Source organism: Heterodontus francisci, chromosome 22 (genome assembly GCF_036365525.1).
Source record: "Heterodontus francisci isolate sHetFra1 chromosome 22, sHetFra1.hap1, whole genome shotgun sequence".
Classification (NCBI taxonomy): domain Eukaryota; kingdom Metazoa; phylum Chordata; class Chondrichthyes; order Heterodontiformes; family Heterodontidae; genus Heterodontus; species Heterodontus francisci.
Genome location: NC_090392.1, coordinates 74,224,481 through 74,239,630, shown reverse-complemented (window position 1 = coordinate 74,239,630; position 15,150 = coordinate 74,224,481). Strand labels below are relative to the sequence as shown.

The 15,150-nt window shown below is 40.1% G+C and overlaps 1 protein-coding gene across 7 annotated transcripts in view; it reads left to right on the top strand.

The window, feature by feature from the left end:
- LOC137381443 (centrosomal protein of 164 kDa-like) overlaps positions 1–15,150 on the top strand; it is a 173,706-nt gene that overhangs the window by 67,984 nt on the left and 90,572 nt on the right. For 6 of the 7 annotated variants that reach the window (XM_068054036.1, XM_068054037.1, XM_068054033.1 and 3 more), the window contains 2 exons: positions 9,518–9,628; positions 11,030–11,527. The exons of the other annotated variant lie outside the window; for it this stretch is intronic. In XM_068054036.1, the coding sequence (XP_067910137.1) occupies positions 9,518–9,628; positions 11,030–11,527 (609 nt within the window). The remainder of the gene's footprint in view (positions 1–9,517; positions 9,629–11,029; positions 11,528–15,150) is intronic. 7 annotated transcript variants of the gene reach the window in all.

The window sequence follows — 15,150 nt, the reverse complement described above, 5'->3', positions numbered from 1 at the left end:
CTTCTAATCAAGCATTGTTCATTTGACTAAGATTCCTTTCAGTTAGGTTGTTCTGATAAATAGGAAGTGCAACTATTAAGTAGAGATGCCAAAATGGGCATGCTGGAGAGACTGTGGCGTCGGGGAGGATTAATTCTCAGTGAATTTTATAATACATAATTATAATACTTTAACCCTTTCAGAAGATTTGCAGTCAATAGGAATCTCCCTAATACTGGAAATTACCAGCTTTATCCCAGTTACAGCAAACAGGTAAACCAGTCCAATCAGATCTACACGTAGCAGTCCCCTATTAGCAGACTGCACTGTATAGTACTGACGTCTTCGCAATTCTAGAGGTGGTTGACCATTCCATTTTCTGTACAAAACCTCGATAACTGGTGAGTGCCAACAGTCATTTCTGAGAGAGAGAATTTTAAATTTGATGCACTGGAGGACCAGGAACCACTGTAGATCAGTGAGATCAGGTGTGATGGCTCAGCTAGTCTTGGTGCAGTAGTGGTTACAGGCAGTACAGTTGTGGATAAACTGAAGATGATGGTGGATGAAGAATGGAAGACATGCCAGTAGAACATTGGAATCTGTACATGACAAAGGCACAAAGGAAGGTTTCAATAGTGGGTGAGCAAAGCTCAGGCCAGAGGTGATAGAGTTGGAAGTAGATGGTGAAGAGGATGTGATCAGAAGAACTTGCATTTATATAGCATTTTTCACGACATCATGTCCCAAAGTGTTCAACAATCGAGTAATTACTTTTGAAGTGTACTCACATGTTTTAAGGCGAACACGGGTGCCCGTTTGCACATAGCCAGGTCCACAAGCATCAAATAAAAGGAATGAGCAGATAATCTGCTTTTTTGCTGGTTTTGATGAGAGAGGAATGCTGGCCAGAACACCAGGAGCACTGTTTCAAAATATTGCCCTATGATCTTTTACATAGGCAGATGAAAGTTTAATATCTTATTTTAAAGACAGCACTACCGACAATGCAAAAACTCCCCCAGTACTTCAAGTCTTGAGAAGGGGCTTGAACCTACAACCTTCTGGTGGGGAACAGTTGTTGATATCCAGTGATTCTCCAGTGGGTACTCCTAAACCTGGTGCAAACCAGTATCATGCATTTGTTAGCCCTATGTTGGCTAAAAGGTCTAGCTTCAATGTACCATGTTCAGAAAACCTTTCAGAGAAGTTAACCAAAGTCCAGAATTGTTAATATTTGGAGATGTAACCCCTTTAAAATATTTAATTCTGTTTTTATTTAGTCATATTGGAATTATATTAACCTAAGTACCAAATGGTAGAATACCATTTATGTGCAGCAAGTTGGGCTCGCAGTGTGGCGCATTTGCCCATACTGGAAGCTACATATATTAATACACAGGGCCCTGTTCTTTACAGACAGAAAGAATACATACAAACATTGCGCCTGTTTCAACTAAACAAAATAAGTGACAGCCATTTGCTGGTTCATTTCTCAGGTCAATGCCTTCACCAGTCAAAGTCAAGCTGCCTGGTTTAAATTTCAAACAAAACTTGGCAGTTAACTGTCAGTCATTGTAAACTGGTGCATTCTACATGGCAACGCCTCTACCAATCAGAGTTCGCTTGCCAACCAGTCAGCACTCTCTTCACATATAGTATAAAGTTGTTGTTTTCCCTTACATTGGTATTCTTGTGGATTGTCCTGATGAGTGCAAGACAAAAAGTTTTGACAACATGTTTCTATTTTCAGCAATACTCAATTATTTGAATCTTTGAAGCTGTACAAGTGCAGCAGTCTGAAAGGTACCACTCAGTTCTTGTTCTGGGCTAAACTTATAGGAACTGCACAATTAAAAAAAAAAACAGGCCGCGCTTTAAAACCTTCAAGGGACTATTGTTTGTGAAGCCTCCAAATCTTACCCTAGTCAGGCAGTGTGCAAACTCTTGCTTATCTTGAGTTTTATTGGGGCTGTAACCATGATGGGAGGCAGAGATTAGCCTAACTGTATATCTTTCTTTGACATAATGGTATAATCATTTAAATTGTTGTTATCTACAAGCTCATTGTCCCACCAACCTCACTAAGAAGGATGGCTACAGGCCTAAAAGGTTTTGGGGGACTGTGGTGCAGGTGGGGACGGGCAGGTGGTGGCCAGGAAGAAGGGGGGGAGTTGGGCGAAGGCCTGGTATCTCACAGTACAATGATGCTATCTTTAAAAAAAAAAGTGGCTTGATGCCTGCACATCTCTGACTATTGCAAATTCTAATGGGAAATTGCCTTGTGAGAAATCATTATACATTTGAGAGATCATTAACATTCCTAAATATGTAAATTAACATGAAAATGAACGTTTAATGTTCAAAGGGATTGCCATTATAATTCTGAACCGGACTTCTGTGATTGAGTCTGTCGACTTGTACTGGTAAGAATCTCATGTTTCTTAAATTGGTTTCCTATAGAAAAAGACAGCTGTTAAGAAATGAAAAACAACGCAACTTTCTATGTGGTTACTGATAGGATATAGTGTTTTGTCTGATTCCAGTGTTCAGTAGACAATAATGTATGATTTAAGACACCAGTCTATCGAAGGCATTCAAATGATGTAAACAAGAGCAAAACTTGAGTCGTTCAACTAATTTTAATCCAAGATGTGTCTGTATTTTTTAACATGCACCATGAAGTTTATTAGAATTGATTTGTTCTTTTTCATTCTACCGAAGGTGTGGCTGTCATGGCGATACCAATGCCCAATTGTGCACTGTGCTGGATATCAAATAATAGACACACTAAAGGGGCTCATGATTATGACTGAATCATTTCAGCTGGATCATATGATCAATCAATAAATGATTACTAAGTATTAACTTTGGGAGTGATCACATGGCAGGAATGTTATTGAGGTATTCGCATAACCTTGCAAAGCATAAAACTTTAATCGGCTCATGACTGTCAGTCACCTGAATCCTGAGATAATATGAATAACAATAGTTTACAGGGGTTCTATTTGATATAGTTTTATGGCAGCAGCTGTATTTTCTTTGAGACTCTTTTTTTTCTCCCCGCCCTTTATGTCCTGAAAACATTGGACATGTTGTAATACCATTCCATGCTTCATCAAGTTTGTTTCGGGAAAGTGATTGTCAGTGGGTTATTCAATTACTGAGAAGAAAATCACAGTTGAATTTAATCTAGTCCTTGCAGAAGCACTTTCCGGCATGGGTTAGATGGTGGAGTAAGGACATCCTTACTTACCATGAGGTACTGCCTTTGTCTGTTCAAAGGAATAACAACAGCTTGCATTTATATAGCGTCTTTAACATAGGAAAACCAAGATGGGAGATGCTATGGAGATGGAAGTCGGTGTTTTGTGATGGAGAGATCAGGTTGAAAGTTCAGCTTGGGGTCAGAAAGGACACCAAGGTTGTGAACTAAACTGCTCAAGCAACTAGGAATTAATTTGGTGTTGCTTTTTGTGAATCCCAGAGGGGAAAAACTAATTACTGTTACCCGATTCGTTCTGCCAGTATGGGTGGTACTTCAATACCACAGCTGGAGAATATACTGGCGATATAATCTTTAACCCTGTGACCAGTAAGGCAGAATTAGAAGTCGCTGCATAAATGCCTCATACATACATTATGTAGAAAATGCTGGAAATTAAAGATGCGATTAATGGCTTCACAAGTTCCAATTCTCTTAGGGCGGCACAGTGGCGCAGTGGTTAGCACCGCAGCCTCACAGCTCCAGGGACCCGGGTTCGATTCCGGGTACTGCCTGTGTGGAGTTTGCAAGTTCTCCCTGTGTCTGCGTGGGTTTTCTCCGGGTGCTCCGGTTTCCTCCCACAAGCCAAAAGACTTGCAGGTTGATAGGTAAATTGGCCATTATAAATTGTCACTAGTATAGGTAGGTGGTAGAGAAATATAGGGACAGGTGGGGATGTGGAAGGAATATGGGATTAGTGTAGGATTAGGATAAATGGGTGGTTGATGTTCGGCAAAGACTCGGTGGGCCGAAGGGCCTGTTTCAGTGCTGTATCTCTAATCAATCTACTTTAACAATCAGCTCCTCAAAAATGCAGAGAAAATAATTTCTGTTGTTTCTAGATAATACAGAGAATAATATATCTACCTTGGTATAATTCTTCAAATGGACACTCTACTCAGCTGGAGAACTTTCTGACCATTTGTGACCTTCCATGTATTAAGTGTGTGAGAATGGAAAATTAAGCACATAGAAAGGGGCGACTTCAACTCATATGCATGCGTGAATGTCATTGTCCTACTGGACACAGTGGCTGGGGAGGGGAATGGAACTGGTGGCGAAGGAACTGAATTTCTGCCGAGAGCTGAAGACAGTGGTGTTCTGAATGTTTCATTGAAGGAAATTGTGGCTCATCCAGGGCTGAATGTTGGACAAGTAGGCTAAGGGCACAGTCAGTGAAGCAATTAAGAGATGTAGTGAGGTAGATCTGGGTGTGATCAGCGTACATGTGGAAGCTGATTTCGTACCTTCAGATGATGTCACCACAAGGTAGGGGCCAAGAATAGATTCTTAATGAACTCCAGAGGTAATGGTGCTGGAATGGGAAGAGAAGCCATTAGTGGAACCAAACGAGGGTATTCTCCTCAGCTGGACAATGAAAATGCCCACTCACGCACGCGTATGATTTGAAGTCGCAATTATATTCCCTTTCTATGTGCTTAATTTTCTATTCTCACACACTTAATACATGGAAGGTCACAAATGGTCAGAAAGTTCTCCAGCTGAGCAGAGTGTCCATTTGAAGAATTATACCAAAGTAGATGTATTATTCTCTATTATCTAGAAACAACAGAAATGATTTTCTCTGCATTTATTTGAGGTGCAGACTGTTAAAGTAAAATTGGAACTTGTGAAGCCATTAATCGCATCTTTAATTTCCAGCATTTTCTACATAATGTATGTATGAGGCATTTATGTAGCTACTTCATTTCTGCCTTACCAGTCACAGGGTTAAAGATTATATCTCCAGTATATTCTCCAGCTGTGGTATAGATGAAATACCACCCGTGTTGGCAGAACGAATCGAGTAACAGTAATTAGATTTTCCCCTCTGGGATTCACAAAAAGCAACACCAAATTAATTCCTAGTTGCTTGAGCAGTTTAGTAATTATCTGAGGTGTGTGTGCATGTGAAAGAAAAGGGAACAAGCATAGCAATTTCCTTCACCATCAGTGTTTTTTAAATGTATTTAGTCACTGGTTTAGATCCATGCAGGCACTCCTAAGTGTAACCAGTGACAGCATCTACCATTCTTTCAAATGCTTTCAATTTTTGGTGTTTATCAGCGAAACAGAAAATGGGAGTGCCAGAAAGGGAGGATGCTATCCTCTCAAGTTCTTTCATTATTTTACAGCAGATTTCTGTTAGAATGACACTGGATGACTTAATTTTTGCCCAAGTACACAAACACGTTCTCCTAGATTGCATGCATGAAATTCTTACCACCAGCAGCAGAGAATACTATCAAGGTTGGGACGCAGGCCTATGTTCCAAATCACATTGCATCTTCCGCACTGTCCATTCTTAATGTAGTGAATGCAAGTGAGCAAAGAATAAATGAACAGAATTGGATTTACCAAAAGCCAGGTTTCGGGTTTACTGACAGTTATTACATAGAATGTAAATGTGGAATTTGCTACCACAGAAAGCAGTTGAGGCCAAAACATAATATGTTTTCAAGAAGGAGTTAGATATAGCTCTTGGGTTTAAAGGGATCATAGGATATGGGGCAAAAGCGGGAACAGTTGCTGAGTTGGATGATCATCCATGATCATAATGAGTGGCAGAGCAGACTTGAAGGGCTGAATGGCCTACTCCTGCTCCTATTTTCTATGTTTCTATGAATGTACAGGACAATGACCGGTCTTTTAACCCAGCAGGTCCTTGCCAGTGTTTATGCTCCACACAAACTTCCTTCTACCACTCTTCATCTAACCCTATCAGCATAACCTTCTATAATAAAAGCAAAATACTGCGGATGCTGGAAATCTGAAATAAAACAAGAAATGCTGGAATCACTCAGCAGGTCTGGCAGCATCTGTGGAAAGAGAAGCAGAGTTAACGTTTCGGGTCAGCGACCCTTCATCGGAACGTTAACTCTGCTTCTCTTTCCACAGATGCTGCCAGACCTGCTGAGTGATTCCTGCATTTCTTGTTTATATTTCAGCATAACCTTCTGTTCCTTTCTCCCTCATTTGTTTATCTAACTTCCTCTCTTTCAACAGATAAAGACAAAATCCACAACTAGACCTGACTAAGCAAGGAGTCAGAGGAGGGGGGATCAAAGACAAGAACAAAAGACAGTAAGGGGAATAAGAAAAGTGATAGGCAGAGAAATCAAGGGCCTGAATCAAACAGGGCCACAGTGAAATTAGAGATCGCATAAGATCCAAGGAAGAGGCATACAAATTCGCCAGACAAAACAACAGACCTGAGGATTGGGAGCAGTTTAGAATTCAGCAAAGGAGGACCAAGGGATTGATTAAGAAGGGGAAAATAGAGTACGAGAGTAAGCTTGCAGGGAACATAAAAACTGACTGCAAAAGTTTCTATAGGTATGTGAAGAGAAAAAGATTGGTGAGGACAAATATAGGTCCTTTACAGTCAGAAACAGGGGAATTTATTATGGAGAACAAAGAAATGGCTGACCAATGGTTCTGTCTTCACAAATATACCAGAAATGTTGGGAAACACAGGGTTTAGTGAGAGGGAGGAACTGAAGGAAATCAGTATTAGTAGAGAAATGGTGTTGGGGAAATTGATGGATTGAAGGCCGTTAAATACCCAGAGCCTGATAATTTACATCCCAGAGTACTTAAGGAAGTGGCCCTAGAAATAGTGGATGCACTAGTGGTCATCTTCCAAGATTCTATAGACTCTGGAACCGTTACTGCAGATTGGAGGGTAGCTAATGTAATCCCACTATTTAAAAAGGGAGGTAGAGAGAAAACGGGGAATTATAGACCAGTCAGCCTGACGCCGGTAGTGGGGAAAATTCTAGAGTCCATTATCAAAGATTTTATAGCAGATCACTTAGACAACGGTGGTAGAAGCAGACAGAGTCAGCATGGATTTACGAAAGGGAAATCATGCTTGACAAATCTACTGGAATTCTTCGAGGATGTAACTAGTAGAGTTGATGAGGGGGAGCCAGTGGATGTGGTTTATTTGGACTTTCTGAAGGCTTTTGACAAAGTCCCACATAAGAGATTAGCGTGTAAAATTAAAGCGCGTGGGATTGGGGGTAGTGTATTGCGATGGATAGAAAATTGGTTGGCAGACAGGAAACAAAGAATAGGAATAAACGGGTCTTTTTCCGAATGGCAGGCAGTGACTAGTGGGGTACTGCAGGGATCGGTGCTCGGACCCCAGCTATTCACAATATACATTAATGATTTAGATGAGGGAACTAAATGTAATATCTCCAAATTTGCAGATGATACAAAACTGGGTGGCAGGGTGAGTTGTGAGGAGGATGCAGAGAGGCTTCAGGGTGATTTGGACAAGTTGAGTGAGTTGGCAAATGCATGGCAAATGTAGTATAATGTGGATAAATGTGAGGTTATCCACTTTGGTAGCAAAAATAGGAAGGCAGATTATTATCTGAACGGCTGTAAACTGAGAGAGGGGAATATGCTACGAGACCTGGGTGTTCTTGTACACCAGTTGCTGAAAGTAAGCATGCAGGTACAACAGGCGGTAAAACAGGTAAATGGTATGTTCATAGCGAGAGGATTCGAGTACAGGAGCAGGGCTGTCTTGCTGCAATTATACGGTGCCTTGGTGAGGCCACACCTGGAATATTGTGTGCAGTTTTGGTCTCCTTATCTGAGGAAGGTGTTCTTGCTCTCGAGGGAGTGCAGCGAAGGTTTACCAGACTGATTCCTGTGATGGCTGGACTGACGTATGAGGAGAGATTGAGTCGGTTAGGATTATATTCGCTGGAGTTCAGAAGAGTGAGGGGGGTATCTCATAGAAACCTATAAAATTCTAACAGGACTTGACAGGGTAGATGCAGGAAGGATGTTCCTGAGGGTGGGGGAGTCCTGAACCAGGAGTCATCGTCTAAGGATACGGGGTAAACCTTTCAGGACTGAGATGAGAAATTTCTTCACCCAGAGAGTGGTGAGCCTGTGGAATTCACTACCACAGAAAGCAGTTGAGGCCAGAACATTGTATGTTTTCAAGAAGGAGTTAGATATAGCTCTTGGGTCTAAAGGGATCAAAGGATATGGGGCGAAAGCGGGAACAGGTTACTGAGTTGGATGATCAGCCATGATCATAATGAATGGTGGAGCAGGCTTGAAGGGCCGAATGGCCTGCTCCTCCTATTTTCTATGTTTCTATGTAAACTATAACCAGGCACATGGCCTTAAAGAGACCTCTTATTGCATAGAGGGCAGGCTAATGGAAACACCTGTCATTCTTTTGGTGTGCCGCAGATCAGATGACTAGTGTTAGTTTCATTACAAGGTCAATCTGATGATTACGGTACCACTTTGAATTTTAGTTTACATGGCTTTTATCTGTGGTTCACCCCTTAGAAATAAATTTAAGGTGAAACATCCCATGGTACAACCTGGGTTTTGTTCTTCATGCTCCATGTATTCTCAGTGGTTTAAAATGTAATTCAAGCATAAATTTGTGGTTGACTCTTAACTGCCTTCTGAAATGGCTACTCAATTGTATCAAACCGCTAGATTTGCAGTTCAAGAAGGCGGCTCACCACCACCTTCTTGAGGGCAATTAGGGATGGGCAGTAAATGCCTTGCTAACGATGCTCACATCTCAAGAACAGATTAAAAGAAATTATTTCCCAAAATGTCAGTCATTTTTCACTGAATTATAAGTGGAATTTTCAGAAATCTTCATGTTGTTTTCTGAAATTGCTAAGTACATTTGTAACTAGGATAAACGTTGGGCTTGGGTCATGGTTGTGTAATTTAAGGGCATGTAACAGATGTGAAAAACAATATCATAGAAGTGAGAGAATAGGTTTCACATGTGGGAAGATGGTGGCATAGTGGTAATGCCACTGAACTAGTAATGCCCTGGGGATACAGGTTCAAATCCCACCATGGCAGCTGGTGGAATTTAAATTCAATTCATTTGCAAAAATCTGGAATTGAACGCTAGTCTCAGTAATGGCACCATGAAGCTATCATCGATTGGCGTAAAAATCCATCTGGTTCACTAATGTCGTTTAGGGAAGGATATCTGCTGTCCTTACCTGGTCTGGCCTACATGCGACTCCAGACCCACAGCAATGTGGTTGACTCTTAACTACCCTCTGAAATGGCCTAGCAAGCCACTCGGTTGTCAAGGGCAATGAGGGATGGGGCAACAAATGCTGACCTTGCCAGCAATACCTACATCCCATGGAAGAATAATATAAAATGTAGAGATCAAGTAGGTGCTTATCTGGAGTTGACTGTGCTGTACCTTTTCACTGTTCATTGATGTCATAATTGGACATTTCCTTAAACATTCAGGAAAGTGCAGAGATCGATGAGGATGCAGATCATGACCATGTCGATGATGGGACTGAACCTGAGCTTCAAAACCTCCCAGGGTCTGATGATGAAGCAGGAAGTCAGCAAGAGGTGACTTTTGATTAGCTGTGTGACATCACAAGACTGATGTCACTGAACTTTTGTAGCATAACTTCCTCACTCCCTCCCTCCCCCTCCCTCCCTTTCCCCCAACCGCTTACCCCCTCTCTCTCCATTAGTAGAATCTACCCTTTGGAGCTTTTCATGTAGATATGCTGGTGACTGTATGTGGAATAGGCAGAACTTGATCCTAGATTTTTGGGAAAGCTATGGACTGTCGCACTCAATTTCTGCTCTCAGTGTTGCATTCCAAAAGTTAGCAAGTGCTGTTATCTATGCAATTCTATGCAAGTTACGTGCATCAAATAGCCAAAGCATTTACTATGGACTGGAGCTGGACTGAATTTATCACCAAAGATAACAAGCCAAAAATTCTTGGTCAGGCCAGTTATATTCAGCAAGGTAACCCATTGTGGAACATTAGTTTTCTCCAATGGATTCAAGAAAACAGTAATTAAATCATTAATTTAAAAAATGGAATGATTGGACTGTTATGCAGTTCCACCACATAGAAATAATTTTAAAATATCCTACGTACTGGTGTCCACCATTTTTGGTTTAACCAGACAAATACTCCAATCTTGTTTTTATGATTTTATCTGTTCCTTGGTTGTTCTGTCCTCATGCATGAACCACTTACATTACATAGGAAAATGAAGCTTAAGTTTATATTGGTATAAAATACCTCGCCTGAAAAAAAAATTCTGGTTTGTATTCAGCAGCATAAAAATGGCTGGAGAGTTAGCATCTTCGGGGTTCATCTTTGTTTGACTTATACTTCCAACCTCGGAATTGTAAGATGTGTTGTGCTGTATACCATCCCAGCTCTGGTCACATATTTCATACCAGTCTGCAGAAAATCAGTTACCATGTTTGTACACATCCCAAGGTTCCTTATGATTTTTGCTTTCTTTGATGTTTAACTGAGTTCAGTTGCAGCGTATGTTGCCTGCCAGAGCTTCATGAAATATCATCCATTTTTAACTAAGATAATCACATCACCTCTCATTTTGAAGTTGCTCCACACAAGACATCAGTAACACTTGGGATGAGTTTGCCCATTTGTACAGAGAGGTGTTGTATGCCACAAGGGAAAGGGTATAAGATGAAGCAATGACTCATGCTGCATAACACATGCATCCCCTATTGTGAAGTGGTATAGATAGTCAAGTGTTTAAAAAAAATATGATCAATGCAATACAGTTAAAGTTTATAGAATTTTTATATTTTGTTATTGCTATAGCAGTGCAGATCACTCTTTCACTAATCATAAGCATGTTTTAGTTTAACGTAACCTAAAGAAAGTAGCAATAAATAGGTTGGCATTGGCTGCTAAGTAGAACTTACTGACTTCTTCTTTTTGATGATTTACAAAATGCATATGCAAAAAAGGTGTCGTGTGAGCAAAGCCAGGGAAGAAGTGAGCCCGGAAGTGTGCTTGACTCGGAAAGTCGGGATGTGCAGCCCCCAACCCCAAATCAGTTTAACCCTGAAAAAGAAGTTTATGATGACATTGACTCTGTTGATGAAAATCTAGAAGTCCAAGGTAAAAGTGAGAGTGACATAGAAGATGCTGTCATTCTGAGACCTGAACAACCAGGTCATCTGGGACGTGCAGTAGCAATTGACGAAGAAGAAAACGAAGAAATTGGAGCTGGAGAAAGCAGAGTTGAATCTGTTGACAATGCGTCAAAATTGCCTCCAGTTAGCCATGAAGACTTAAATGATGAACATAAGAATGAGGGCGACTCCAAATCGAGCTGTGCTTCTGAACAGGCAATTGTTGTAGGCACGGAAATTTATGCCAGCAACGGACCAAACGAAGGGGACCAAAAGGACTCTGCAATGCCTTGCAGTAACCCTGATGAGTCGGGTAATCCACCTCAAAAGGTACAATTCATAACAAATGTAGTATTCATCCCTGCTCACTACCCCTATATTTTTGGGGCGGCTTGTGTGATATTGGACCATGCTGTTAACATGCAGGTTCATCTGAACTAATCCTTCCATGCTCATAAAACCCCAACTTGGTTCTCCCTACTGAAATAATTAGCTTAGTGACTGTTGGAATTGAGAAAAGAAATTTTTTTCCAAGTGGAGTAAAACTTAATTAGCAAATAAATGACTTGTTAACAGCTGTGCAGATAATAGTGAGGTTGGTAAGCTAGTTCCCTTCCTTTGGGTTCACACCATCCTGTCTACATTGGCATGGCTTCTTTCATCATGGCCAATCAGTTTTTCAAAGTTGTGTTGTCTGAATGCTGAAGGAACTGAGCCTGTGTTGAGAAGCCTGAAGCTGAACATGTTCAACTTATGATGAGGTTGACACCTTTAAATGAAACGTAACTTTGAAAACCATCCATTTCCAACATAAATATTTTGTGCAATATATATTTCATTCAAGAAAATAGTATTTTCGTTGTCAATTTTAGATTATTGTATATAAAATCAATATTTATCCATCCATGTTAAACTTAAAATAAATTGTGGAATACAGTCAGCTACATGGCATCCTGTCAACTCATTTAGAGGTTAAAAATGTGGCCACAGCAGTATTCTTCCATGCTATGGCGTTATTTTAAAAAAAAAATTCATTCTTTGAGTATGCAGAGCATACCACTAACATGTACAACGATGAACAACCTCACCTTCATGACAAAGTTTTCTAGCTATGTGGAACAACCATTGTAACCTGCAAGAGATTTATTTGAAAAATATACTCGGTAAGGGCAAAGACAAACCAGTGGGCATTGGTGGCATTTATTGAACATCTTAACCCAGAGAAACTGGTGGTTAGCTTTATTTGTGATAAACTCTCCTATTCCTGCAGTTATGATAGGAATTTCCCCATTGCTTTTAAAAGAAATTAGTTTGATCCTCCAAATCATACTCTTAGAAATTGATCTTGGGCATTTGCACAGAATGAGTGGCATCGACTGCCCATTATACAACCCGCCCAATATTCAGTTCCAGTGACTTGTATCAAACTGAATATCAGGTGAGCTGCACAACAGGCAGCCGATGCCATACCACCCATTTTGGGCTAACGCCCAAGATCAGTTTCTACCTATAAACATGGCATAGACAATGCTACGTTAATTTCAATCCATCCATCTTGAGATACTGGTTTGTCTTTGCCTTTTCAAATAAATCTCTTGCAGGCTACAATGGTTGTTCCATATAGCTAGAAAACTTTGTCATGGAGGTGAGGTTTTTTCATAGTTGTATATGTTAGTGGTATGCTCTGCTGAGGCTTTGTGGAAATTTATTTCAAGAGGGCTGCATTTGACATGGAAATAGAAGTTGGGGGAGATCAGGAAGAGGATGGCTATTTTGCAAGCAAAGGTGCAGGTGGGGAAGAGAGGGAGAAGAAACAATAGTTACTGAAAGATAGACCAACAGAAAAGATGAGAAAATGAGAAGAATTGGGCTTCTTAAAACAGAAAACAGGGTGTTAAGAGATGGATGTAGAAAAATGAATGTCTCTGGGTAAAATGTCAAGTAAGCTTGCTTTGGAGAGCTGCGTATTGTGGTGTGGAGGGGATGATAAAATGAGGGCTTGGCTAAGCTTACCTGTCATGCTGACCATTATTGATTAGCCTACTAATACTGGTTTGGGTTCACAGAAATAATGCTCATTTACACAAGGTTCCAGAGAGCAGTGTAATTAATTTTAGATTGCTGTAATAACACCTGATGGATAGACTGGCCTCCTTCTGTGCTTTTATGGTTGTATAGCTGTTGGCATCCATCAGAACTATACCCAGCAGGAGGCAGTACCTTCAGGAGAGAACAGGTGAAAAAGAGTTCAGCTCAAAGAGAAAATGATCATCCAGGATTCCCAAACTTTACAATAATCAAAATTTCATTCTCCAGTTCTAATATTGATGCTACTTCAATTTCATCCATCTTGAGAAAGTTGCATGTAATTGCCTTTACTTCACATAATCTCAGCTGACACTCAAGTGCAGCGCTAAGGAGTACTGCATTTTCCTATTTCGCATCTTTCAGATCAGACATTAAGCCAAGTCCCTGTCTACTCTCTCAGGTGGATGTAAAAGATCCCATGGGCACTATTTAGAGTAGGGAAGCTCTCCCTGATGTCCTGACCAATATTTATCCCTCAATTAACGTCACTAAAACAATTTATTTATTCATTATAATATTGCTGTTTGTGGACCTATACTGTGCACAAATTTGTTGCTGCGTTTATATATCTATACAATATATTTTTAAAAATAATGTCATTATCTGTAAAGCACTTTGGGAGGTCCTGAGTTTGTGAAAGATGGTCTTCATATGCAAGTCTTTTTACTAACTATTTAAAAAAAAAATGGTTTCCATGATTCTTTAAACTTGAACATGTCAATTCAAGTTTCTGCTCTGAGTCAGTTAACCTTGCTGTGTTTCCTAGGATACAAAGCATCCTCATCATCTTTGATGCACAGTGTGCTTAAACCTGCTCTGTGCATGGCTTCCAAAACCAATATTACAGATGGGATCTGATGTATTACAATTCAAACTGAAATTGTACTCTTTTAATTGTTTTCAACTAATTAATTTGTCAAGAATTCCAGCCAAGTAACCGCAATTAACAACTGACAACACTATTAGTCTTCATTATATTTGTTTTGCAAGCTTTTGATGTACAGTATTGCTGAGCCTCAAATAAGATTTCTGGAAATCAATTGCATTTAGATTCAATTAGTCTACAGTTACCATTCCTGTCAGTTAATTAGTCCAGTGCTTTTTTAAAAAAAAGTAGTTTAAAGTAGATTAATATTTGTTCTCTGAAGAGCTGTTCATTCATATTGCCTGTACTTGCCAAAAACTGTAGAAAATGTGTAAGCGATTTACCTTTCTGGTCAATGACATTGCTCTACAACTTCATGTTTTAATCTTCACAATTACAAAAATATTTTGGAGAATATATTTGTCACTTGGACAATTGCAGGTTAATGAAGGAAAGCCAGCATGGGTTTAACTAAATCATGTTTAACTAACTTACTTGAGGTTTTTTGATGAGGTAATAGCGTTGATGAGGATAATGCAGTTGATGTGGTATACATGGACTTCCAAAAGGCATTTAATAAAGTGCCACATAACAGGCTTGTCAGCAAAGTTAGAGCCTATGGAATAAAAGGAACAGTATCAACATAGATACAAAATTGGCTCAGTGACAGGAAATAGAGAATATTGGTTAATTGTTATTCGGACTGGAGGAAGGTTGAGAGTGGTGTTCCCTGGGGTTGGTGTTAGGACCCCTGTTCTTCCTGATATGTATTAATGACCTAGACCTTGATGTACTGGGAAAAATTTACAGACAATACAAAACTTGGAAGTATTGTGAACTGTGTGGATGATAGTGTAGAACTTTAAAAGGAAGCTGGTGACCACTGATGTACCGCATGGATTGGTGCTGGGACCCTTGCTGTTTGTAGTGTACATTAATGGTTTAGGCGTGAATATAGGAGGTATGATCAGTAAGCTCACAGATGACATGAAAATTGGTG